General features: G+C 34.0%; 2 protein-coding genes across 4 annotated transcripts; both read right to left on the bottom strand.

Annotated features, from left to right (window-relative positions):
- Positions 1-8,563: 8,563 nt before the first annotated feature.
- LOC143605902 (putative LRR receptor-like serine/threonine-protein kinase At1g06840) lies at positions 8,564-18,615 on the bottom strand. Of its 3 annotated transcripts, XR_013148641.1 has the most exons (21): positions 18,425-18,615; positions 18,106-18,256; positions 17,761-17,832; positions 17,617-17,688; positions 17,365-17,508; positions 17,207-17,278; positions 16,777-16,848; positions 16,611-16,682; positions 16,434-16,502; positions 16,248-16,316; positions 15,884-15,955; positions 15,724-15,810; positions 15,517-15,585; positions 14,288-14,805; positions 14,041-14,199; positions 13,382-13,665; positions 13,223-13,274; positions 12,111-12,361; positions 11,825-11,959; positions 9,923-10,340; positions 8,564-8,613 (listed from the first exon to the last, which is right to left on the bottom strand). XR_013148641.1 is itself a non-coding variant. In XM_077081851.1 (20 exons), exons 1-20 carry the CDS (start codon positions 18,522-18,524, stop codon positions 10,023-10,025), a joined length of 2,838 nt encoding a protein of 945 aa, XP_076937966.1. In that variant the 5' UTR covers positions 18,525-18,615; the 3' UTR covers positions 9,892-10,022. The 3 variants fall into 3 exon arrangements, 1 of the variants encoding a protein (XP_076937966.1); XR_013148642.1 differs by lacking the exon at positions 16,611-16,682; XM_077081851.1 differs by lacking the exon at positions 8,564-8,613 and having other exon boundaries at positions 9,892-10,340.
- Positions 18,616-24,329: 5,714 nt separating this feature from the next.
- LOC143605901 (V-type proton ATPase subunit E2-like) lies at positions 24,330-26,931 on the bottom strand. The gene is made up of 4 exons (XM_077081850.1): positions 26,377-26,931; positions 25,491-25,591; positions 25,113-25,269; positions 24,330-24,533 (listed from the first exon to the last, which is right to left on the bottom strand). Exons 1-4 carry the CDS (start codon positions 26,476-26,478, stop codon positions 24,330-24,332), a joined length of 564 nt encoding a protein of 187 aa, XP_076937965.1. The 5' UTR covers positions 26,479-26,931.
- Between the last annotated feature and the right edge of the window lie 965 nt (positions 26,932-27,896).

The raw sequence follows: 27,896 nt of genomic DNA, 5'->3' as shown, positions 1-27,896 counted from the left end.
TATTCTTGTTTGTTGATTATGCATTTGTAAACTAAGATTCATTGGATTTATTTATATGAGATTGTTGTTACATAAATATATATAAAGTTTATTGTTTTATAACAAAAGCTTTGTTTTACTTTTTTATTTTTATTTATTTATTTTTTTAAGTTTGTTTTTCTAAACATATGTTGCTAAATGCTAATAATAATGTTATAAAATTATCTAATATTGGATAGAAAATAATTCACATAATATAAATTAATGTGCAAATAAATAATGCATATGCTTGGAGCACAAGTATAATTATCATTGAGATGACTAGAATTTGGTTATATTATCACATCAAGATAATAAAAATAGGTATTTTATTATTAAATACTTTTTTGTCTAAAGACCACTAATTAAATATTAACAACTTGTCAAATTAAATGATATAAAGATGTTTTATCAAATGATATAATGATGAGTGAGTAATATTATCCGGTTGGGTTGGTTATGACTCAAAAGTGAACTTAAAATCCAATATTTAGGCTTTTTATAAATAAAGTTTAATCAGTTTTATTTTAAAATTAATATAATGGCTCAACTATTTAATCAGTTTTCATTTTCTATCCTTTTTGGGCTTGAAGCCAATAGTGAGCAAACTAATTGTTGTTGTATGTAGCATATTAAAAAAAACTGTATATTATTATTATTATTTGAGTGTACTTTTATCACTTTTATATTTATGATTACAGTTATGCAAATTAGATTTTACACATATTTAAATTTTTGTTACACATATGTATATTTATTATTACATAAGCTTGTGATTTATATATGTAATAAAAAATTTATATATAAAATATAATAAACTACTCTCAAATAATGTTAATATATTTTAAAAAATTTAAAAATGTTTGGTTGTTAAGAGTTTCAAAAAATTCTTAACTTTTTTGAAGCTCCTGAAGAAAACCAACCCTGTTGTTTAATTATATGATTATTAAAACTACAAATAATAAAATAAAATCTAAACTAATTTTAAACCAACTAATAATCCGAATCTTATTATTCAAAATCACATAATCACCTCCCTAATTTATATCCAAACACTCTTACCAAAAAATATATTTGGATCGCGGTAATACATAGACAATGCATTTTTCTGACGACTCTAGGACCGAGTGGTGGCTTTTTCAATGACAATGATGAGATATGTGGCCAAACGAAACCGATGGTGTTTTTCGGAGAAGGGTAGAGAGAAAGGTGTGAAGAGAGAATGTAGAGAGCCGTGGGGGTGGGTGATGGAGATGAAGTCATGAGGTGGGGTCCATCTATTATTTATATTTATTTACCTTTTAATTTTTTAAATTAGAGTAGACGGAAATAACCTATGTGTCCAATGCCCGAGTTAATCTTGGTAAACCCACGTATTGTATTTGTGATTGATAATAGCAGATTACATGAGAATATATAATAGATACAATTACACACTAATCCCTCTAATATACAAATATGTATATATATATATATCTAAACTGTCTAATAGTCCCCCTCAAGCTAAGCCCGGGAAACGAGCTGTAGCTTGTCCCGTAAGAGCATGAATCGTTCTGAGGATAATGGCTTTGTAAAAACATCTGCTATCTGATCATGAGTAGAGATAAATTGAACTCACAGTTTCCCTTGAGCAACTCTTTCTCGTACAAAATGGAAATCGACCTCGACATGCTTTGTGCGAGCACGAAAGACTGGATTTGCTGACAAATATGTGGCCCCGAGATTATCACACCATAAGACTGGAGCAGACATCACTGGTACACTAAGTTCACGGAGGAGTGCTTCAAGCCAAGTTAGCTCAGCCACTGTGTCAGCTAAGGCCTTGTATTCAGATTCAGTTAAGGATCGAGAAACGGTTCATTGTTTCCGAGCTGACCAAGAGACAAGATTGGAACCAAGATAAATGGCAAAACCCCCGGTGGATCGACGGTCATTGGGACAACCAGCCCAGTCTGCATCTGAGTAGGCTGTTAAAGGTCGATCATGTTGATGATGAGCATCTGTGTAAGCATGTAATGTAGAACCAGAGGAGCGTTGGATAAATAAACCATGATCTAAACTGCCCTGAAGATATCTGAGAATACGTTTGACAGCAGACCAATGATTTTGTGTAGGGGAATGCATAAACTGACAAACTTTGTTGACTGCAAAAACTATATCAGGCCGTGTAAGGGTGAGATATTGTAAGGCGCCAACAATCTGACGATATCTAACCGGGTTGTCAAATGGCTGGCTGTCACCAAGAGCCAAGTTAGCCGAAGTTGAGCACGGATATGAAACATGCTTAGATGTGGAAAGGCCTGCTTTATTTAAGACTTCCAAGATGTATTTCTTCTGAGAAAACAATATATTTGGCCCTTTGGAGTTAACTTCAATCCCCAAGAAATAATCGAGAGCACCCATATCTTGTAAGGCAAAAGTAGTACTCAAATGTTGAACAACTCTATCAATGGCAATTGGACTGTTTCCGGTCAAAATAATATCATCCACATACACAAGCATGTATAACAGAGTACCCGCATGAGAGTAAATAAAAAGTGACGGATCGGTGTTTGATCCCTTAAAGCCCAGTGTCTGAAGAGCCCCAGATAATCGTTGAAACCATGCGCGAGGGGCCTGCTTCAGACCATATAGTGATTTGTGCAACAAGCACAGATGATTCGGACGTTTAGGATCAGTAAAGCAGGCGGTTGTCGTAACTAAACAGTCTCACACAAATCACCATTTAAAAATGCGTTCTGAACATCCAACTGTCGAAGAGCCCATCCGCGAGTAACCGCCAAAGAAAGAACCACGCGTATCGTTATGGCTTTGAAAACGGGACTAAAGGTTTCATGATAATCAATACCAGCCTGTTGGTTGAAACCTTTAGCAACGAGACAAGCCTTGTATCTTGTAATGACCCCATGCTGATCCCGTTTGATTCTATAAACCCATTTGCAATCAACAACATTAGAATTCTCGTGACACTCGTCAATTTCAGGTTACTCCGTTAATCCGAACTCCGTTAATTCAAACTTAAGATCACACGAACTGTAACGCATATCTCATTACATTTAAACTAGGGTTTAGATGACGCATGACAATCACTACACAAGTAGTCTTTCGGAATTTCACCGAAACACACACGAGTCGACTCAAAACGTTGGTAAACAAACAATAATTATCATGAACAAGTATTTGATAATTATGTGTTAAGTTATGTGTTACTTGGTGTTTACGTGTATAAAATTAATTATGAATGGTATTAACTGATTTGTGCTAGAATTGGATGAACTAAAAGGTTAGGGGGTGAAGTGTAACATAAGATAATACTTAAACATATTATTACACAACCCTAATCTTCTCCCACCCATTCTCACGGCTGCTCTCCCTCCCCTCTCTCCCTTTGGCGATCGTAAACCCACACACACACACACACAAGATAATTTTCAAGCTTGTTGTGAAGAATTGAAGGTTCAAGAAGCTAACTAGGTAATAGAAACACCATATCTAATTTATTCTATCATTTAATTGTATGATTAAACCTGTAATCATAAATCCTAAGTGTTAAATATGTTGTTTGTTGATGATTTAGGGTTACATGCATGATTGTTAGTTCATAGGTTAATTGTTTATTGAGTTTTGATGAAAACTGATGCTGGACAGATTATTGAATTCGTGTTTGGACGATTGTAACTTGATGTTAATGTTATGTTTTGATGCGATTGTTGATTCTATAATATACTAGGTCGAGTCTAGTTTCTGAAAAGTCCGAGTTTGTAATTTTTGGACGTATAAAACTTTGTTTTTATTATTTTACAAAACTGTTGTGCAAGGATGATTTGGGAGACCTGCTTTTAGGCTGTTTTGCGACTAAGATATCTCATAAACTACAAGACCAAATGGGTTGGTTTCACTTCTGGAAGAAAATATATTGAGTTAAGAATCTAACCCAATTGGTCTTGTATTAATTGGATTTGTCATTTAACGGGAATAACAAATAACATTCTGTTGAGCATGATAATGATTTCTTTGTGCTTGCTGCGATGTTTTGATCATTGTGATAAAACCATATATGGTAAAAATATAATAAAAATATTTTTATAAACCTAACCCACGTGTACTTCTGTGATGATTTTTGGTGATTTATTTGACATGTTAGAATTTAGTAATAAGAGTAATCTTGTCGAGTGATAATCTGCCTGGACAATTTAGCTGCTGTATTACTTGAATTGTCATGAAAAGTGCATAACTGATCGATGTTTGCTATGTTTTGACCAAATTGTCCTTGTGGGGGATAATTGTTAGTAATGTACAATTTTAATACTTGACACTTAAGTAGTTGTTCACACATGTAACATATCACCAACGTGTTTGTCGAGTCGCACTTATTTCACGAATGGAACACGAAACGCATCTCATGCATAAGTTGTATGTGTCGAGTCTAGGGACTCACTTGTAGTTTAAATAGTTAGAAAATCTCATTTTTGTTGTTAGAGCACTAGTGAGGATTTTCTGTGACGCACATCTCTCTCGGAATTCTTTTGATTTTCTTCGCAAACAGTGAGTTTCACGTCCCCCTTTTACTCTTTTTAAACGCTTTTATTTGGGGGAGATAACATACTCCAACGCTGTAGATTTTGTTAGTAATACTTGTTGATAGGTTAGCTACCTATTGATATATAAATTGACTTAACACTATCTGGTAACGGAAAACGCAAACGCTTTATTTATATAAACTTTTGAACTCACCAACCCTGTGTTGACACTTTTAGTATGTTATTCTCAGGTAGCCGAGGCGGGCGCGCGGTTTAGGACATGCATTCGCTAAACACCATTGTTTTAAAAACTGCTTTTAATTTCTGTCTTGACAACTTGTGTTTTTAAGTCTTCCTGTGTGGCGCAACTGTTTTGGTTTACGATTTACGCTTCCGCTTTTTTACTTAAGACTTGATGTCTTGGTTGTTTGAAAACTTTATTTATGGTGTTTGATTATAACTAATGATTCTGATCCTGTTAGTTCACACCCTCTGACGGTAAAACTCCGTTAGTGGATTTTGAGGGTGTGACAGATTGGTATCAGAGCCATTAGTTATAACGAACTAGAATTGCATGCATACTAGACTATAACCGCAACGACCCATTAGTTATAATTACACGCACTGCATATATAAATATATACATTATATTTAGTTCTTCGTTTTCTTTATCTCTTTACCTCATTCACTCATACGCGCGCATGCACGACTTATTCTGTAGGAATGTCGACGCCATCATCATCATCATCTGGCCCGTTGTCTCATGCCCTGGAAAGGAACCACGGGTACCCGACTCATCGCCTCCCCGAGTAGTCCCGACATTAGCAGCCCCTGCACCGAAGAGGTATCGCCTATCTGGAGACGTGTACGAAGACAACGTTAGCTGGGATTGGTACCCCGAGTTTGATCAATCGTATGGTTTACCGTGAGCAAGTTCCCCCACTACCTCACCCGGGTCATCCTATATCCCCCAACACCCTACCACCTATAACCGAACCAATGGAGCGTGTTCTCGCAGCTGTCGTTTCCTGTTTAGAGCATGAAGCGGGCTTTATGCACTCGACGAAAGCGAACGTTTCTGGATTGATAAGGGATGGAACCGAGGCTAAGGAGGAAATTTCCCGCCTGACTGAAGCTATGAAGGAAGTTCAGGATGCTAACGATCAGCAAATGAAGATAATGAGAAAAATGCAAGCAGAGATGATAGATTTGCAGGATCAACTTCTTAAGGCGAGATCCCTGGCAGCGACAGCTCTAGCTCGTTGTAATATCTTAGAGGCGCAATTGCCCAGAATGCAGCAGAACCTGAGGAAGAACCTAAGGAAGAACCCGAGGAAGATCCCGAGGAGGAACCCGAAGAGGATAACATTGGCAACCAAAAACACGTAGAAAGGAGAGATCCGGTGTTCGTTTGAAGATGTTATCAAATGGAGAAATTTTGGAAGCAGTACGTGATGGCATACGATTGATGAGGAACACTGCCGTGTCAAAAGCAAAATGCCAGAAACGTTGAGGGACACCCGACTGAGTGAGAAGGGTGAGTCCGGTTTCAACCACATGTCTATGTATGCGCTCAACATACCCATTCTGCTCACTGGTGTGAGGACAAGATAAACGATGAACGATGCCAAGTGAGGTAAAATAGGGAGAAAGAGATCGAAATTCGCCACCCCAATCAGTTTGGACCGATTTTAATTTAGTGTTAAATTGTCTTTCAATCATAGCATGAAACTGCTTAAAAACCGTGCAAACATCGGATTTTTGTTTTAACGGGTAGAACCACATATAACGAGTAAAATGATCAACACAGAGTAAAAAATAACTATCACCATTGGGGGATTTAACTGGTGCTGGCCCCCAAACATCACTAAAAATTAAATCCAAAACATTATTACTCTGAAAAGTGGAAGATAACAAATGCAGTTTTGAGGATTTTCCCATGTGGCACGAATTACAAGATTGACTCAAACTTTTATTACTGACAGGAATTGAAAAATTAAAAATCATAGATTTCAAAAGATCTGGATGTGGATGCCCAAGCCTTTTATGCCATGTATCAGCAGAAACACGAACAACAGAGAAAGCAAATTTAGGAAGAGAACGAAGCACCGGAACTTGAATGGAGTAGAGCCCGTTGTCACTTGGACCCATGAGGAGGGTGTTCCGTGTAAACACATCCTTCACAGCAAAAAAGGTTGCATGAAATTCAAAGAAAACGTCGTTATCAAGACAAAATTTTTGAACAGAAAGAAGATTGCGTTTAATTTGTGGAACGTGAAGAATATCATATATCGAAAATATTTTTGTGGGTGAATGAAATTTAGTTGAACCAATATGTAAGATAGGTAAACCCTCACCATTGCCAACATGAAGAGAATCTGCACCGTAATAGGGGGCGGAGTTATCAAAACTTTGAAGATCAGATGCAACATGACTGTTGGAACCAGTGTCGGGAAGCCATGCAGTTGATGCCTGTGAGCGGAAGTCAGCATAGTTGACTGTTGGTTGTTGTGACCTCAGAGTGTTAGGATCACGGTAGGGGCAGTGAGAAGGTATATGCCCAATGCCACATCTATTGCAAGTGCCATGAATTGTATTTTGAGTTGTGGACCAACTGAATTGACCCATGTTGCCATCAGGATTGTTGTTGTTATTATTGGAGTAACGATAATTACCACGTCCACCACGGTTTTTGTTTGAATATCCACGCCCGCGGCCACGAGAAGCATACATGGCCTGCGGTTGGGTGGATGATTGTTGGACTGTAAGACCAAGTTGAGACATAAGTTGTTGAAGGGCGGTTAACGTGTCTGCTGGGATGGCAGGAGGTGGTGACGGTGTGGTGGTGGTGGCAGTAAAAGCCTGAGCAATGACTAGTTCAGGTTTCTTAACCATGTAATCATGGTCTGAGATAAGGCCATTCAAGTCAGAAAAAGCGGTCGGAAACTGACGACCCAATATGGTAGACTTCAAGGTATTGTACTCGTCATGAAGTCCTGTCAACACATGCATAACCAGATCCTTTTCTTTGACCGGTTCTCCTATATTTGCCAAAGCATCAGCGTACTCCTGAGCACGAGTGAGATAGGCAATAACAGTTTCATTATCTGCCATTTGAATCCTTTGTAGCTGCTGTTTCAGAGTGTATTCACGGGAGGAAGTATGAGGGGTAAAAGCACGTTCCAATGCTGCCCATAATTCCCTCGAAGTTGTACCTTGAACATGTTTAAAAGCACCTTCAGATATTGTAGACAGAAGAAGCATGCGTACATGCGCATCATTAGAAACCCAGATTTCATGATTGGGATTAACCTGAGTTGCGGGTTCAGTGTTTTTGTCAGCGGCTGGAATGGTGATTGTGGGAGCAGGACATGGAATAGATCCATCAACATAACCGAAAAGTTTGTTGGTTACAAGGAAGGGTTGCATCATGGTCTTCCAACAACCATAATTGGTGGACGACAAGGTGAAACCAAACTTGTGGGAGTTGTGGTTTGTTTTCTCGACAGTAGAAAAAGCAGCAAGTAAAGCCATCAGTGATTGTTGTGGTGTAAGGAAGTGGTAGGATTGCGTCTGTGATGATGGTGGAAGGGGGATCTGATCGGAAAAGGTAGAGAAATTGGTGACGGCTGCTGAATTGAGAATTAGGGTTACAGAGAGCCTGGCTCTGATACCAAGTTAATCTTGGTAAACCCACGTATTATATTTGTGATTGATAATAGCAGATTACATGAGAATATATAATAGATACAATTACACATTAATCCCTCTAATATACAAGTATGTATATATATATATATATATCTAAACTGTCTAATAGCCCGTCACATGACTAATACATGCTATCACTTAACTGGTGAAATGAATATCTAGTCAAAAATAAATAAAAAACAACACACTTTGTCATTTAAAGTACAAAGAGTGAATGTATATTTTTTTAATAGCCTTGATTCACAAATTAGCTATGTAAATACAAAAATTATTTAGTCTTTTATTATAAAAAATAAAAAAGGGAAAAGTATACAATTTACATTTGTTACTTTAATAAAAAGAAAACAAAATTCTCTTCTAGGTTCTAGACGTGCACAAAAAAACCGGTTCCGGAACCTAACTGGTGGAACCGAACCAGAACCGGTTCCAGTTCCAACCCGGTTGGAACAATACCCGGTTTGGGTATTTTTGTACCCGAAAATCGTACCCGGTTCTCCTATTTGTATGTCAGTACCAGTTCCAACCCGGTTCCTACCCGGTTCTTAATTGGAACCGGTTCGGTTCGTACCCGGAAAAACCGGTTCCGACGGGTTTTTTTTGAAGGGTCAAACAAAAGTCAAACTAGCCGTTGGAACCGGTTCCAACGGTAATATAGCCGTTGGAACCGGTTTTTTAGACACCAATTAGCCGTTGGAACCGGTTCCCATGGTAATATAGCCGTTGAAACCGGTTTTTGAGACAATAGATCCGTTGGAACAGGTTCCAACGGTAATATAGCCGTTGGAACCGGTTTTTGATGCCCAAACCTATATATAACTTGTTTCCATTAAAAACTAACTATTACAAACCTATATATAACTTGTTTCCTATATTTAAAAACTAACTATTACAAACATTATTAAAACATAAACGATACTAAACATAACAACTAAAACATAAAAAACAAAGTCCTTCGTTTTAATCCGGGAATACTTATTTTTGGGTTGTAGAGCCGGACGACTCTCCCACTTCCGTTTTTTTAGCTTCCAATCTTCTTTTCTCTCGACAATACTTATTCGTATGTTTTCGTAATGTCGAGTTGGACCCTGCTTTAAGAAACTTCGAGCAATATTTGCAACGTGCCAACTCATGTGAGTCGGTCATGAGACACAAATCGTAATGAACCCAAACATCGGGGCATCTTGTTGTTTCGATCACCATAACAACGTCATCATTGGTTGCCATTTGTTGTCGGTTTAAGGTTAATTGTGGTTTGGAGTGTGTTTTATAGTTTTGGAAGTGGTTTAACAAGTAAACAAACAAACCTTGCTATTTATAGTAAGAAAATAACCTATTTATAGTTAAAAAAACCGGTTCCAACGGTCAAAAACGGCTATATAGCCGTTGGAACCGGTTCCTAACGGCTCTAATATTTAAATTTCAAAAAAAAACCGGTGGAACCGGTTTTACGTAAAAACCGGTTCCGGTTCATACCCTACCCGGTTCTTAAAAGTTCGCATATCTGGGCATCAGTTCGGGTCGGGAACCGAACCGGTTCTTGATTGGAACCGGTGCCATTTTACAACCCGGTGTGAAAAAACCGGTTTGGAACCGGTTCAGGTTTTCCATTTGAACCCGATTTGTGCACCTCTACTAGGTTCTATTGTAAAACAAACTATTTCACTCTTGAGGACCATCTATACAAATATACAACTCTATAACATACTTTTCTTTATTGGCATTTAAGTCCTTATACTTTCAAAACATGTTCGTTTTGGTGCAAAACTTGGCGTATCAACGAGGATAAACCGCAAGATCAACACCACTACTAAGATCACTACCCGGGACATTCGATGAGCTATAAAAAGTTGATGATGACTCCACAAAAAAGTTTGACTCGGGCTTGGAAAAGTCAACGTCTGTTTCAGGCACGTTTTCAAGTATGTGCTCTAGCTCACGGACCACGTCTAACATAGATGGTCTTTTTTCGGGCTTGTCATTGACACACCAAAGAGCTAAAGATAGAAACTTTTCAACATATTCAGAAGGGTATGAACCCATTCGGTTATCTATGATTGAGAACATTGCTCCGGTTTGATGGGCTACTTTGACCTGAAAAAAGTCAAACACACATTTGTTATATAGCAAATATCTATTCTTTGGGATTTTTAGAAGTGACGATTTCAACCCGTTTACGACCCATTTACTAATGAACAGGTCAATGGGTCAAATGGGAAAACTTTTAAAAAGTTAACTAAAAAGAAAACAAGTCAAACAGGTCAAACACGTTGCAAATCATGATTCTCAAAACAACTATCTTTTTTTTACTAATTCACATGGATTAAAAATACAATGTATTTTAGTATTTGATCAACATTGTAATCTCAATTATTTTGTAATTGTGTTAATTGTATTTGTCAATGAAAAAGTGTTACATCCAACTACGATAAGGTGTAGCAATTGAGAATAAGAACATGTCATTTCTAGTGTCTAATCTGGTCATTGTCATCTCTAGTGCCTAATGTCGTTGTCGTCTATGGTGACCCAAACGAATAAACGTATATTTATTGGTGTGTTTTATGGTTGACGAAGAAAAAATATCTTTGTGCTTCTATAATTTGTCTATTTTTTTTATAAAATTTTATATTTATAAGTCTAGAAAACATAACTAAAATAGAAATTAGAAATAAATATACATGCGTCATCTAATGGTGGCAATGCGGCCGAAGGAGGTTTGGATGGATGTGAATAGCGAGGGCTAACATAAGTCGCCAACTAATACAAATGCATGTCCAACTATCAATTATCAACAAGGGTGACAATAACTAACGAAGGTCTATGGTGTTGAAAAGTGGTGACGAGTCAGCGTAATTGTAAAATCCAGACTAGCACCGATTAATCTCCGACTAATCTCTAGTCGCTACTCTACCGACTTGTCACCGATTAATCCTCATTTGTCCAAAATCGGTTAAAATTTTGGAATATATATATATATATATATATATATATATATATATATATATATATATATAGGATCAGGATCATGAGAGAACCTTTTTGAAATTGAAAACTATGAGAACCATTTTGAACCACAAAAAACCCAAAAATAAAAAAGATCATAAAATAAAATAAAACACAAAAATCAAAAAAGCAAAAAAACCAGAATTCTTATTTTATCAACCCGGTTTCATACAAAAAAAAACTCGGTTTAGCTCAATTATATACACATATGTATAATATATGCATATATGTACATTTACATGTTTTTTTGTACACATGTGTATAATTTAAGATAAATGATGCTGTACATATGTGTATATTACGTAACTAAAGATTAAATAAAATTATACATATGTGTATAATACCCGTTTTGACATGTGACCAAACCTGCCTAACCCGACCCGACTTAACCATTTATATATGAATGGGTCGATTTTGGATATGATTTATCTGTGACAGATAAAACACGTAAAATTTAAAAGAAAAGAGCTAAGAAAAACAAAATTAAAAGTCACCCAAGTTGTATTTTTAACGCATAAAACCTCTTAACTCAATTTATAATTAAGATCATTATTTAAAAATAAAAAAAAAGTTACCTCACGGACGATATTCTTGCCATGTGATATTGGTTTCATACTAGTCAAGATCTCTAAAAATACGATACCAAGGCTATAAACGTCACTCTTGGCTGTCAATTTATGGGTTAATAAGTACTCGGGATCAAGATAGCCCTGCAATAAAATAATAAAAATACAAAATTTATTAAAAAGAAGCATATTATATTGTAAAATGTCTTTTAGTTCAACCCCACATGTTTTAACCCGTTTTGACCCGAACCCATTTGACCCATCACCAAATCGTCCCAAACCAAACAATACTTACGGGTGTTCCTCTAACAAGTGTGGATACATGTTTAGGACCCGTTTCATCTTCATCCAAGACTGGTGCCAGCCTGGACAGCCCGAAATCAGCAACTTTTGCAGTGAACTTAGAATCAAGAAGAATGTTGGTTGACTTAATATCGCGGTGGAATATTGGCGGGTTGGCTTCGGTGTGAAGATAAAGAATTCCTTTAGCCGAATCGAGTGCCACCTGTAACCGCATTCTGAAGCTCAATGATTTTCCTGATCTATCTGTGATAATCCAATAAGTTGTATAACATTTGTTATTCTCCACATAATTGGTTATAACCGACCGGTAACCAAAATAACTGACACCCAAACCAAACTAACCAAAGGCAACCCAGAAAACTGACGGTTTGGTTTTATGTTTCTAAACTGAATTTCATGTTCGGTTTTGGTTTTGCATGTAGTCACCGAACTTGGAAAACCGCTTTTGCATGAATTAAATCGTTTTTTTTTTGTGCTTTTATTTTTGAACTTTAGGCGTAAATGTGTAATAATCAGTTAACCGTTAATAAAAAAAATAATTTTAGGCACAAAGCTTAAGGCCCAAAATCATTATTTTGGGCCACTTTTTTGGCCCACAAATTTCAAGCCTAAATGGCAAAAATTTAATAGAACTGGCTTATGTAACCGAACTGAACCAAGCCCGTAAAAACTGATTTTGTATGGATTAAATTGTTTTATTTTATTTTTGTTATTGAATTTTAGCCCATACGTGTATCATTTAATCGATATTTAACAAAAATATTTAGGCCCAAATTCATTATTTTAGGCCACTTTTTTGGCCCACAAATTTTAAGCCCAGTTGGCAAAACTAATTTAACCGAACCTAGCCCTTAAAAACTGGTTTGGCGTGGATTAAATCGTTTTATTTGTAGCTTTGTTATTTAATAATAGCCCAAATGTGTAACAGTTAATCATTATTTAACAAAAATATTTAGGCACAAAATTTCAGGCCCAAATTCATTATTTTGGGCCATTTTTTAGGCCTATAAATTTCAAGCAAAAATGAAAAAAAACGAAAAAAAAAACAAAACCGAACTAACTTTAAACCAAGCATACAAACATCAAGTCTCAAAACTTTCATACCACTAAGCCAATCGCGCAACGTTCCCCGAGACATGAACTCATAAACCAACATCTACATAAATCCAAAACCATATCCAACAAGTGATTTTAAAAAACTTTCAAGCTATAAAAAAATCATTTTTAAAAACTTAAAAAATAAAACACAAAACAAAAGAATACCTGCTCAAGTTCCTCATCACAATATCCAACAAGTGATACAAGATTTCTATGATGTAATCTTGATAACATTTCTATTTCTGTTAAAAACTCCTTTTTACCTTGTAATGATCCTTCTTCTGCGCGTTTTATGGCTACCGTTGCATTATCCCATAATATTCCTTTATAAACCTTCCCATATCCACCACGGCCAACAAGACTTGAATCACTAAAGTTATCGGTCGCCTTTGCCGTTTCTCGAAAGGTGAAGCTTTTAACACCATCCAATGTTATTGAAAGTTTTGACACTGAAAAAAATAGCATAACTGTTAACAACAAACCAGGTGACACGTTCATTACAGAACACTAAATTATTGTAAAAACAAAAAGAATAAGCTCGTTTAATTTTTTCTTTATCACCGCTTCATATTTTTAAATTTTGTACTTCTAATATACACATATGTATGTTATTTACATAGAAAAAAACCATCAAATTAATTTGTCCATATGTTTTTTTTAACATTTTTAAGTAGTGGAAAAACAACTGACTTATTTTGTTCTGTGTGTTCTTGTATAAACCGTGTTCTGCTTAAAATACCCCCCCCCCCCTTTTAATTATCAGACTCTAAATATTTTTTATCACATAATCACTTTCAAAACACAAATCTAAAATGAAAACTTACTTAAAGATCTTCTTGATGTTTTTTGTCTGTATCTCTCATGTTGTTTCTTGATCACAACGGTCAATACCGAAGAAACTAATATAGCACAAGCAACCGCCACAACTACCATCGTTATCAAAACACCTTTACGTATACCTTTCTTCGGTGTATCAACATTCACTATATTAAAAAAAAAACAATGTGAGCTTTATAACAAGTCATAACACAAGATAATATCATAATAATCATATGCAAAATGCTAACTTACAATGTGCATAAGGCCCAACAAGAGTGAAATTTAGAAGCTCATACGGTCCAAACAAATCGCTCCCAGGAAATACCCACGTGGTAAAAACGCCTCGAATCCTTAAAACTTCACTTGTACTAAACAAGCCCGAACGCTTGGCGCCAACTTTAGGAAAAAGTTTCAAATACATCCTCAACCGGTGGGGGCCTTTCTCCCACGTAAACGAGTCAATATGTAATTGATAGAACTCCAACTCAAGAGACTTAGTGACATACATTTCAAAATCTTCTTGATATGGTGGAAAATAAGAAAAACTTGGACTTTTTAAACGGTACCCGACCCTAAGTGGTGAAGCACAAAAACATGGGATGGATGATCCTGCAACATATTCAAAATAATTGTCTATGGGACATGATTGGATCGGGCAACCGGTTATGTTATTAGAAATAGGATGTGTGTAATCTTTGTATTCTTTCGGGCCACAAAATTCGTCTTTGTTTTGTATGCTTGCATTTTGACATATGGGATTTCCGTGTAACCTGATAAACATGCAAATGCATGCTTTGATTAGCATATTCTTACACTAAAGGTGGCAGTTTTGACTCGTTTACTTATAAAGGGTCGAATTGGGATTGTTTTTAATATCAAAAGGCAGGGCCGTCTCCAAGAATTGTGAAAAAATTTTGGCCCGAAGACGAAAAAATTTGGGCCTTAAGTTAGTTGAGTAACTGTGTTTAAACATTAAAAATAAATAAAAAATAAAAATTCGGCCCTATTGGGGTGTTGGGCTGGGGTCGGTCAACCACCTGGCCCTGCCTCATAGCCGGCCTTGTCAAACGGACCAATGGGGTTGCACGGCTCAAGAAGTGTATTCAAGTATGAACTAAGTACACAGATGGTCCGTGTGGTTTGGCCATATTGCAACTTTAGTCCACAAGTTTCAAAATTTCAACTTTAGACGAACTATTTGTGTGAACGTAACACTGTTGATCCTTGAAATGGACGGTCTAAAGTTAACTCCATTCATTTCATGGACCAACAGTGTTATGTTCGTGCAAACAGTTGGTCTAAAGTTGTAATTTTGAAACTTGAGGACTAAAGTTGCAATATAATATTTTTTTTGTAATCGTATTTAATGCATCAATTATATATTAAAAATGGTAAAAGATTGCTTCCGGGTCAACCCAACCCATACATCCTTCCAAATCTGTTCATAGATTTCATTAAGGAAGCATAGGAAGATATCATACCTTAGGCTAGCATTTGCAGGCGGATTCAAATATCCATTAACGTTTGAAATGGTATTATTTCGGAAATCGCTGCAGAAAATATTTAAGCATAGTCAAGATAAAAACAATAAAGTTTATATTCAACTAAGGCTTGACTTTTTACTTTTGACTTTTGACTTTCAAGAGCCAAAAGTTAAGTTATTTAACTTTATATGCATGATTTCTTACAGTAAAAGTGTTGCGTTTGCATTAAACGACTTGTTCTGCCATAGATCAGCGGAGATGGACCCGTTAAGAAGATTGTTCTCCAAGGACCTGTGATTTTCAACATATACAAATTTAAATATTTTTTAATAATGTAAGGTGAAAAAGAAAAAAAAATCCTCACAGTTTTTGAAGATAAGGAAGATATGATAAACTTTCAGGAATCGGTCCGTTTAACTGGTTATCTGATAAATCACTGCACAAGATATATAATAGTTATAAAAGCAATGAACATAAAAACTACAATAAGTTGTCAAACTTGTAGATGAATTTATTCTTTCATATTATTCAACATAAGTTCTTTTTTTTCTTTTTATTTTTCATATGTTGCATCTGATGTGGCAGGTGACATGGCATGACAAGTGCCACATCAGCAATGACAGATAAAATAACATAAAATGAGGTTGATTGGTTTCTAAATCGGTAATAAAATGCAAATTGTTTGTCTGAATCAAAATATTTGAAGCAGAAAATATCTTAAAACTTACATAGTTCTAATATTATCTGAAAGCTTATTTGATGGTATCGGTCCAGTGAGCCTATTTTTGCTGAGATCTCTGTCAAATTAAGCAAACAAAAAATCAGACAAACAATATAAGATCAATAACTAAATACATGAATATAAGTATGCACACACACACATTATATATATATAGTATTAAATATGAGCTTACATGTAGCTAAGATTTGATATTCTGCTAAGATCAGGCAGAACTCCATGCAAACTACAGTTTCTAAGGCTCCTGCAATAAATGTAAAAATTATTCAAAAAAAAAAACAAAGGAAAAAAATATAATTTATGCACATAAATGACAACATGTATTTCTCTAAAAGAAATCATTAGTACTTACAATTTCACTAGTGACGATATATTTCCATACGACGAAGGAATTTCGCCTTCAAAATGATTGTTATCGAGTTGACTGTAAGATAAGACGAGTATTTAATATTCATTTTGTAGCTATATCATTATGTAATATATAATATATTTGAGTAAGAGTAAGAAGAGAATATTACAGTATTCGCATAATAGGAAAACCGCCAAATTCTGTTGGAAGATAACCAGATAAGTTATTGTTATCCAGAAGCCTACAAATATGACACGAAAAAAAATTTAGCGAAAAGGTTATCATCACGGGTCAAGATGGGTTCGGGTTGAAACTAGGCATTTATTTAGTACGGGTTGGAATTGTCCGTCCAAGTTTAATTATTTTGTAAAAGATTAATGCGTTAAATATGATTACAAAATCCGTGTTTTTAAGACAATATCAAAATATATGATTAAAAACAATTAAGACGAATGCATTTATTAAAAATAAATATTGGACGATTAACGATTTTCACCATGTTTTACCTATTTGACTAGTTCTCCTTTAAGCTAAATATTATACAAAATTACCCCTTCAAACACTATAAAACGGTTAAAAATGTCACTAAGGAAACTCACAAGTGTATTAATGTAGATAAGTTTGACAACTCCACGGGGATTTGACCGCTCAACGAGTTATTGTTGAAATGGCTGCAAAATGCAGAAAAAGAAAAATGTCATTTAATCACATAAATAAACAGCAACCAGTTTAAATTCTATCTTTGTGATTCACTCACATATGTCTAATATTGTTCAGATTTGAAAAAGATTTGGGAATCGGTCCTGATATATGGTTCTCGTCTATTTGGAATCTATTTAAGTTTTTAAGATATCCGAGCTCAGCGGGCAAACTTCCCGTTAACTTGTTCCCATTCAAAAGCCTGTCAAGATTGTAAAAGATACAAATTAGGCCATAAAAAAAATACACAGGCATAAGCTAATCAAATTATTTAAAAATTATGAGTTAATAACATTTTGTTTTAACTTACAAGAGGTACAAAGATGAAATATTTCCAATCTCTTTCGGTATACTTCCAGTCAAGTTATTCCACATGAAATCCCTTAAATATATTAAACACATAAAGGAGTTAAATTTACCACAAAATTAAATTTGTAATCTAAAAATGACTTACAGAATTCTTAGATGAGAAAAGTGACTGAGTTCTGGTGCTAACCGTCCGGAAAGATTCATGTTTAGTAATTGTCTGTAAAAATAATAATAATAATAGAGCCGTGTAAGCATAAACGAGCTAGCAGACTCATACTTGGACCAGCTCGAGCAAACGGGCCAGAAACGAGCGCAGCCTTAAAAAGGGCGTAGCTTGCGCTCGTCTGGGGGGTTTGTGTAACGGTTTAATCATTAAATATTATTTCAAATGTCTTCTTAGGACATTCTATTATTATTATTTTTGCTTTCGCTGTGTGTCATTTACAAAATAAAAAGATAAAGTGACACGAAAAGTAGAAAGAAAACATACATTTCCTGAACATGCCAATATTTATCGGCATTGTTTTTATGAACGCATATAACTCCGGTCCAATTTGATGTACATGGATCTCCTTTATTCCAGTTGCTAAGATGATTCATTGGATCAACTAAACTACCTTTGACCGCCAACAATGCAGATACTGAACATAAAAAAACAAAAACAAAAAAAACAAAACATTTTTAAAATCAGTTAATTTAGACATGTTTGAAGCTATCTTTAAGTATCATAGTGGTAATAATTAGAATCAGATAAACTGTAACAACTTATTATTGTATCAAAACGCGCAATAAGCATATAATCAGTTCACCTTCAGAAGGATCGGTAACTTTTGCAGCTGCAATCATCAGCAAGCAATGAACTGCAAATGCGAAAACACACCCACATGATCTGAACTTGAAGCCCATCATCCTGAAACTAATGTTCAGTCAGATGATACAAGTCTACTACACTCAAAAATAAAAACATATATTAATTTTCATACTTGAATTCCAGCAACTTGAACTTACTTGAGATAACTGTGTCAATCAAAGAAATAAAATCCTCAAATTTCAAAATTTAGAAATAAAAATGGTTGCTTTTTCTTAAGAATCTTGAAATTATATTTAAGTACAGGTGGGCAGATAAACCGGTTAACTTAACACCGAAATGGTATGAAACCGATTATGTAGAAACTGGTTTGGAACCGATTGAAACCGGAGGTTCAGAACCGGTTTGTAACTTTCTCAACGAAAACCGGTTAACTTAACCGAAACCGGCCAAAGCCCAGCAAAAACTGGTCAAAACTGAACCGAAACCTATCATAACCTGGTCAAGAAACCGCTTTCAACCCGAACTGAAACATCTGTATCAATCAAAGAAATTACAAGAAAATCCCCTAAAAAATCTTCAATTTTTAGGATTCAAAATAAAAATTGTTGCTTTTTCTTGAAAATCTTGAAATTATATCTAAATGACAATGCTTTCCAACTTCAACAAGATCAAACTTACTTCATACAACTCTGTCAAACAGACACATTACAAAAATACCCTCTAAACAAAATCTTCAAATTTTCAAGATTCAGAAATAAAAATTGTTGTTTTTTTTAAGTTCATCAAGAAAACAAGAAAGTCAAAGATAAACACAGCCCATAATGATTTTAGCTAATAACTAGCTAACCATTATACCATATCTGTTAAAGAGAATCAAAACCAATAATTAATTAAAAGTGAACAATAATAATTTGTATATGATAACCACATATTATTAAGTCAATATCCAAGAAACGTGGATTCCCAAAGTTGAAAATTTGTCACTATGTTCACACTAAATAAATAAAACAAAAAACACCCTAATAATATTATTAAGCTATTTATACATTGGTTATTGGATTTTAATATTCTGTATGTTGGGATCAATCCCAGCTAAGTAAATGTTTACAGATAGTCCCAACTTTAAACTTATTTTCCTTGAGAAATATTGTATTAACTGAAAAGTAACTTGTTAGCTTTTTCACCCATCGGTTGGGATCAATCACAGCCCAGTAAATGTTTGCAGTCAGTCCCAACTTTAAACTCGTGCAATATTGTATTAAGAGAAAAGTAACCTTTTAGCTTTTTTATGATGTAGAAAATAAGTATGAGATCGTTGGATGACTGTTTGTAAACATTTCCAGAGTTGTGATTAATCCCGAAAAAAAAGTTGGATCAATAAAATCCAATAACTTGACCATTTATTTATTTATAATTTAATAATATGATAGATGAAATGGGTGGGATTTATTTTACCTGTGTTTGTTGAGAAATATTAGAGTAACCATTAACCAACAAGATTAATATCAATGCACACTAAAGACATACTTGTATGTGTGTGTGTGTTTCTGGGATTTAAGGTTGTTGATGCACTCAAAATCATGTGGAAGATAAGGGCATGATGATGTGGACTTGTCTTGTTTCAATTTAGTGAGATTTTGATAGGTTTGTGTGTTTGTGTGGATAAATAAAAGTTGGTAGTTGATGGATGGATACTTTTTATATTTATTGTTGGAAAATTATGAGATTATGATCTTAAAAAGATATGTTTGTGTTACATGAATATTCAAAGAGTGCATAATTGAGTTTGTATGATTGAGCTTTAATTGCTTCAATTTACTTATTTTACTTAAAATTAAATTTAAGTGCGGTGTTGGGTTTTACAGGCTTTGTTTAGGCTTGGTTTTAGTTGAAATAAAAAGGAGACGAGTGTGGTGCTATCGTCCCTAAGCCCAGTCTATTTTAGATTTTTGGTTTACTAAAGGGTTATTTGACATTTGACAATCTAGTGTTGAATCAATAACTGGTCTAACTAATTAAAAGGTGGTTTCTTAATCATTCAACATGTCTATAAAATTTAACCATTAAAATGTGTAAATAAACACACTCTACATCCGACCGATTCAGATGTAAGAGGCTATCAAACAACCACTAGTTTAGTCTCTATTTATATAATGTTATGTAGTTATAATCGTTGTGAATTAATAAATAATACCTAGTTGTCACCCATTAATGTATGTCAATCTATACCGAAATATGCTAGATCCGCATGTTCTTTTATTGTTTTTTCATGTCTGTGTTCGGTTTATGTGTGTGCAGATCCTAACATAGTAACATGTGGAAAATTTAGTTGCACTTGCAATTATATGTGAGTAACTTTAATTATGAGTTGCGAGTTTAAACAGTCAATTATAAATAAAATTCTTGTAAAAGTATAAAGTATTTATGATTTTAAAACACGAGAGAAGAATCCAACTTGAAGGAATCCCTAAGTTAACCAAGGATTGGGCGCTCATGAGGCAACCATAATATTGCGACTATGATTCCGAGTCTGGGACTTTAATATTCATGTAAAAAATCATGATTCTCAAAACAACTATCTTTTTTTTACTAATTCACATGGATTATAAATACAATGTATTTTAGTATTTGATCAACATTGTAATCTCATTTATTTTTTAATTGTGTTAATTGTATTTGTCAATGAAAAAGTGTTACATCCAACTACGATAAGGTGTAGCAATTGAGAATAAGAACATGTCATTTCTAGTGTCTAATCTGGTCATTGTCATCTCTAGTGCCTAATGTCGTTGTCGTCTATGGTGACCCAAACGAATAAATGTATATTTATTGGTGTGTTTTTATGGTTGACGAAGAAAAAATATCTTTGTGCTTCTATAATTTGTCTTTTTTTTTATAAAATTTTATATTTATAAGTCTAGAAAGCATAACTAAAATAGAAATTAGAAATAAATATACATGCGTCATCTAATGGTGGCAATGCGGCCGAAGGAGGTTTGGATGGATGTGAATAGCGAGGGCTAACATAAGTCGCCAACTAATACAAATGCATGTCCAACGATCAATTATCAACAAGGGTGACAATAACTAACGAAGGTCTATGGTGTTGAAAAGTGGTGACGAGTCATCATAATTGTAAAATCCAGACTAGCGCCGATTAATCTCCAACTAATCTCTAGTCGCTACTCTACCGACTTGTCACCGATTAATCCTCATTTGTCCAAAATCGGTTAAAATTTTGGAATATATATATATATATAGGATCAGGATCATGAGAGAAACTTTTTGAAATTGAGAACTATGAGAACCATTTTGGACCACAAAAACCCAAAAATAAAAAAGTCATAAAATAAAATAAAACACAAAAATAAAAAAAGTAAAAAAACCAGAATTCTTATTTTATCAACCCGGTTTCATAAAAAAAACCCGGTTTAGCCCAATTATATACACATATGTATAATATATACATATATGTACATTTACATGTTTTTTTTGTACACATGTGTATAATTTAAGATAAATGATGTTGTACTATATTACGTAACTAAAGATTAAATAAAATTATACATATGTGTATAATACAACGTTTTTTTTTTGTTTTTTTTTCTATTTTTTTTAATGAAACTGGAATGAAATATAAGAATTTTGGTTTTTTTACTTTTTTAAAATTGTTATTATTTTTTGTTTTATGATTTTTTAAGTATTTTTTTAAAGGTGTTTTTAGTGGTCCAAAATGGTTCTCAAAGTTCTCAATTTGCAAAGGGTTTTCTTAGGATCCTTACCCTATATATATATATAGGGGATGGATCTTGCGAGAAGTGATATTACAGCGAGAAATGCAAGAAGTGAAGGTATAGCTCCATTACCCTAATTTCACTCCCTTTTATATGATGTTACATACATATATGTAGGTTGGTTGTATTTATGTTTTAATTACACATTCAAACCTACCTACAAACATATAAATGTATGTCATTTGAACATTTACATGTAAATTCCAATCCGATTAATCCTTATTAATCTCGGTTAATCGTTAGTCTCTACCGCGGCGCCCGATTAATCCTTAATAATTTATTGACTAAAAACTGTTTAAAAAACAACAAAAATACAAATATTCAATTTATTAAATAATAACAAAATATCAACTCACTTGACTCGTCCCATGAAACTCACTGAGTTGCTTATTTCCAATTTCCCGGATTGTTGATTATTATTCCATCTCTCATATTTTCCATAATAATGTCCACTCACTCTTTCAAAAGAGTCTTGCGAATCTGCATAATAATAAGAAATAGTAAATGACATAAAAATAATAATAATTTTTTATATAATTTTAGTATAAAAAAGGTTAAATAATTTACTAAATGTGTTTAGTTTTTCTATAATAAGATAATATTTTGTAATCAGGTTTGGAATCGGAACGCGTACCTCAGGAAATTTAGTGTGGAAAGCAACACCGAGACGGGCATCAAGGGTGTTCTCAATAAGAATCTTCCCGTCTACAGAAGCTAACACGACCCCTCCAGAGCTTTCAAAATCATTTAACAAAGTTTAGACGGTTAAAAACAACACAAATATGTAAAAAAAAAACCTAGTTTATGTAAATTTTCTATAACCATGAGAACACGTAATAAAAAAAAGTCACGGGACCACCAATACTCTACTACCATATAAAACATAGTTTGCTCTAGACATATGGCCTTCGAGAAGTTAAAGAATAAAGTAGGGGTGTACAGGGAAAACGAAAAAACCCAATTCGGAACCGAAAAACAAACAAATTCAAACTGAAAAACCGAACCGAAACAAAAAACCGACTGTTAGGTTTTATGTTTTTGTAAAAACCGAACTAACGGTTCGGTTTTGGTTTTGCATAAATAAAAAACGAAAACCAAACCGAATTCCTAAATTTTTGTTATTTTATATTTTATATTAAGTAATTTATAAGAATTTAATAAACATGTGACTCGAATATTTTTGGTGAAATGGTTAATAGTTTATTTAACAAAATTATTTATACCTAAATTAATTATTTTTTGAAAACTTTCTTTTGACCAAATTCAAGATCAAATGGTAAAAACCGAAACAAAAATGAAAACCAAAACAGAAAAAACCGAAAATTGAACGGTTTTAAACATAGTTACCTAATTCGCTACCCTAGCCGCGAATTTCGTATTGGATCGGTTCGTACCGAATCGGAATTCGAAAGCGAATTCAATCGCTTTGGTTCGGCGTTCCGATTCCGGTCAATTCGGCGTTCCGATTAAGCCTGATTCGGCGATCCAAATCCACATCATGAGCCGAACCTACGCAATTGAAATCGCTGTTCCAAATCCAATCGCTGTTAATCGATCGAAATAGACCCTTTTTTAGAGTTATACGGAGCAAAAAGGTGGTTCATTTTATGCCGGAAAGACGAAGAAGAAGAGAAAGTGGCCGGAAAGATGAAGAAGAAGTGGCGTGTGTGCGTTTTGTTATTTTAGCTTTTTAGGGCTTATTAACTTTGGGTTTTTGATATTTAACCCTCCCACTCTTTCACCTTTCTGATTTAGTCCTTCTAGTTTATAAGTTTTTAGTTTTTACATAACTATTTAAAAGTGTGAAATTATAACAATATATGTATAAATTATAAATAACTATTTTTTGATTTGGGTATATCGAACCGAACTACATGGTACACCGTACCGGTTCGTACCGAAATGAGCCTACCCCCTTTCGAACCGAATACGTTACCTTTAGCGAATTGCGTACCCGAACTGCGTACCCGTACCGGAACGAACCGCGAATTAGGAAACTATGGTTTTAAATACTCCAAAAACCGAAATTTTGGTTTTCAATTCGGTTTTAACCAAAAATCGTTCCGAACTGCACCACGACACTCCTAGAATAAAGGAAAAAGTTGATAATTACCATGAAGGGCGATGAGGGTCTCCTCCATTGCTTGGAGGTGGTGGTAAAAACACCTTTTTATCTATATTAACCATTGGTGCTTGAACTTGTATTTTTGAAGCATATTCTCTTTTAGCTTCCTCTATAGCAGATTCAACAAGAGACAAATCAATCTCTCTACATCTCAACAACACTGATGGCTCTCTAAGCCTCATTAGACTCTACAAGTTCAAAGAGTTTCAACTAATTACATAATTGAATTATTATTATCATTATTATTAGAGTAAATTGCGATTTTCGTCATTTGTGTCATTTGTGGTTGTCTAAATATGCGTTTTTAGTTCAACAGTTTCAAATTTACGATTTCCGTTCATGTGGTTTCATTTCACTTGCAATTAAACCCGACTACACTAACCCAGTTAAGCCTTGTCGTTAACCCCGTCAGGGTGTCCCTCACGTGAGGGGGGCAATTTTGTCTTTTTTTCTTCACAAATAATCCTCAGTCCTAATTCGCAAACCCCTCACGTGAGGGATTGGAGTGTATTTGGGAAAAAGGACAAAATTGCCCCTAATGTGAGGGGCACACTGATGAGTTTTAACGACCATACTTAACGGTGTTAGTTGGGTCGAGTTTAACTGCAAGTGAAATAAACCACATGGACAAAAATCATAAATTTGAAACTATTGAACTAAAACCGCATATTGAGACAAATCACAGGAGGAAAACTGCAGTTTACTCTTATTAGTATTAACCTTAATTAATCATCACAATTTTAAAGAATTATATTAATGACATGAACCTGGACAATCAAGTCTCGAATAAGCTTTCTGTATGTATTTTTGTTATGAGAAGCATTTAAAAGCTCCTTGCTAGCGGAATCTCTCATGCTGGTTACCATATCATCTTGCGCTTGAAGAAATTTGATCCGAGACGCGTTTAACTGCGTTGAGTATTCACTAAAACGAACATAACACGCTATCAGAATACACAAACTTAATATAAAATTGCAACTTTTCATAGTCGATAATGTTATAGATTTGTGTCTACTCAAACTATACGACACGTTACTCTAATGAAACCATTTAATTGGTTCAAACTAATATTATTTATGTAAAAATGATCCGCTTTGACCTATACCCGAGATAGAAGTGTGTTAACGAGAGGGGTGTCAACTTACATTTTCTTTTTGACCTCCACTTGCTTTGTCTTGCGCTCGAATTCTTGTTTGATTTTCTTCTTATCGTTTTCAACTATTTGCATTTTTTGAATGTTGAATTCCTATAAACATGTCACATAGAAAGTTATTTTATAAGGTTGTTTGAGTTAATATAGATACGGGAGCATTCAATACAAAACTAGCTTTAAGTAAAAACCGTAAGAATAATATAATGTACTTGTATATAGTGCTTGACATAATGAGAGTTAAAAAAAGAGTCGGATATGTTGTTACTTGTTACATAATTCAGGGATAAGCAACAACTAATTAATCGGACCGAATAAGGGACCCAAAGTAATAACCATGGTCTGGTTTCCTTTTTATGAAAAGTGAAAATTTCGGTATGCCTAGTTCCAAAACTGAACCGAACATAACTTATTTACAATTTTTGTTATTTGGTTTATAACCGAAATTTATCTGGGCCAAAACTTTTAGGCCCAAATTCATTAATAAACGGTTAACGCATCGTTTAGACAAGAGTTTCGGGTCTAAAATCAATATTTTTGTTCAATTTTCTCGACCCTAATATTTCAAACCCAAATATAAAACCAAAAACAACACGTAATCGAATCAAAAATAAAACCAAATCCGAAAACTGAAAACTATAAGAGAACAATTTCCAGAAACTCAGAACCAGAACATCGGTTTTGATTTGGCTTGATCTTAAAGACAACCAAAATCGACTCATGCACAATATTATAAAAGAAAAAGGTATAATCACATTATGCATGTTTATCCAAATTTCAAGATACCATAAAAACATACATTATACAACAATCACATTATCATACATTGCATAACGAAAAATAATAAGACGAATGATAATAGGAATAATAATAATAATAACCTCTTCGGCAGAAACCGAGATTTCATTGGCTTTCTCTTCGGCTTCTTGCCGAATGAATGCGACCATTTGTTGTATTTGTTTCGATACATCAGCATCATTCATGATTTCAATATCACCTTGATCACTTTCAAACTAACAAAACAAGAAAAAAATAGATCTAGTGATTAATTCAATTAATATGAACAAATCACAGGTTGGTTAAGACTGGGATGATTGAAATTTGTAAACCGAAGATTAACTAACAGAAAATTTTGTTGACTATAGTTACGTAACTAGTCCTTTAACTTAAGGTTTGCTTTCGGATGGTCCGTATTGTTTGTAAGGAGCTGTTTTAGTCCCTGGTTTGATTATTTTGTATAAAGTTAGTCCCTTGTTAGCTTTTATGTTTAAATTAAGGTTGGATGAGTATGAGTCGAGTCGAGTAGTGTCAAGTCGGGTTGTTATGGGTCAAAATCAAGCCTATACCAATGTTTTGCCTTTTCATTCTTATAACTGACTGATTTCGGTTAATTAAGTATTTGGAAAAATTGTTTGGTTAATCTTATAGGTTAATCCATGACTTGGATGTAATCCTTTAACGTTATAAATACTAATAATATAGTTAACAACTGCTATGCTATTTATAAAAAAAGTTATAACAAAACGTTTTTAACTTACAACATAAGCATATTATTTATGTAAAATTTTAAACGTTAGTTTTAATGTCGCTTCAGTTAGTTCAATTATTTATATACATATAATCATATTGATTATAAAATATATTATAAATGAACCATCAATTTCTAGTCGGTTTCATTTTTCGTTTATTTTAGTTATGATTTGGTTACATGAAATGCTTTAAATCACGTGACTCAGACCCCTTCAAAATGACTAATTCTTTGTTCTTGAAAGTTTAACAAGCAAAAGTAGAAGTAAACACATGGCGAGAGAGCTTAGTTAGCACAAACTTATAAACATGGAGACTAGATAGATTAGATAGATGTTTTTTAACTTATTATGGATTAATATGTAACTTGATCATTAGTTTAGGGAAAATTAATGTTATATTACTTGAATTTTGTTTTTGTCTTTGTTTCACGAAGTCTTAGGCGAGGTAATAGGACCAAGATTTGGACTTTGCAAATTGTATGCTACCCATAACACTTGTGATACAATTATTTATTATTATTTTTTTAAAATAATATTGTTGTTATGATCAGAGGAGTAACCGGTTATTTTCATTAATTGAAATATGAATTACAAAGAGTATGTATAATAATATAAAATTGAATTGTATTTGATACAAACTAGGATTAGAATTCTGAATAAAAGATAAACTTAAACGAGACAAGTCTAAAAAAAACCAAATGCAATGACTATTGTGTACAAAGCACCAAAACTTGTATCTTCTAATTTTTAAAAGACACATGGTCCTCCATTATAATATAAATAATCTAATGTAATATAATGTTATATGGTATATATAATATAATGCAACTGAAAAGAATACAAAAATGTAATGTAACGCAATGTAACAAATT

The sequence above is a fragment of the Bidens hawaiensis genome, unplaced genomic scaffold (assembly GCF_021521415.1).
Source record: "Bidens hawaiensis isolate Kalapana, Puna unplaced genomic scaffold, B.hawaiensis_p1.1 tig00071909_1, whole genome shotgun sequence".
Taxonomy (NCBI): domain Eukaryota; kingdom Viridiplantae; phylum Streptophyta; class Magnoliopsida; order Asterales; family Asteraceae; genus Bidens; species Bidens hawaiensis.
The sequence above is the reverse complement of the archived record's forward strand: the minus strand, read 5'-3'. Positions and strand labels throughout refer to the sequence as shown.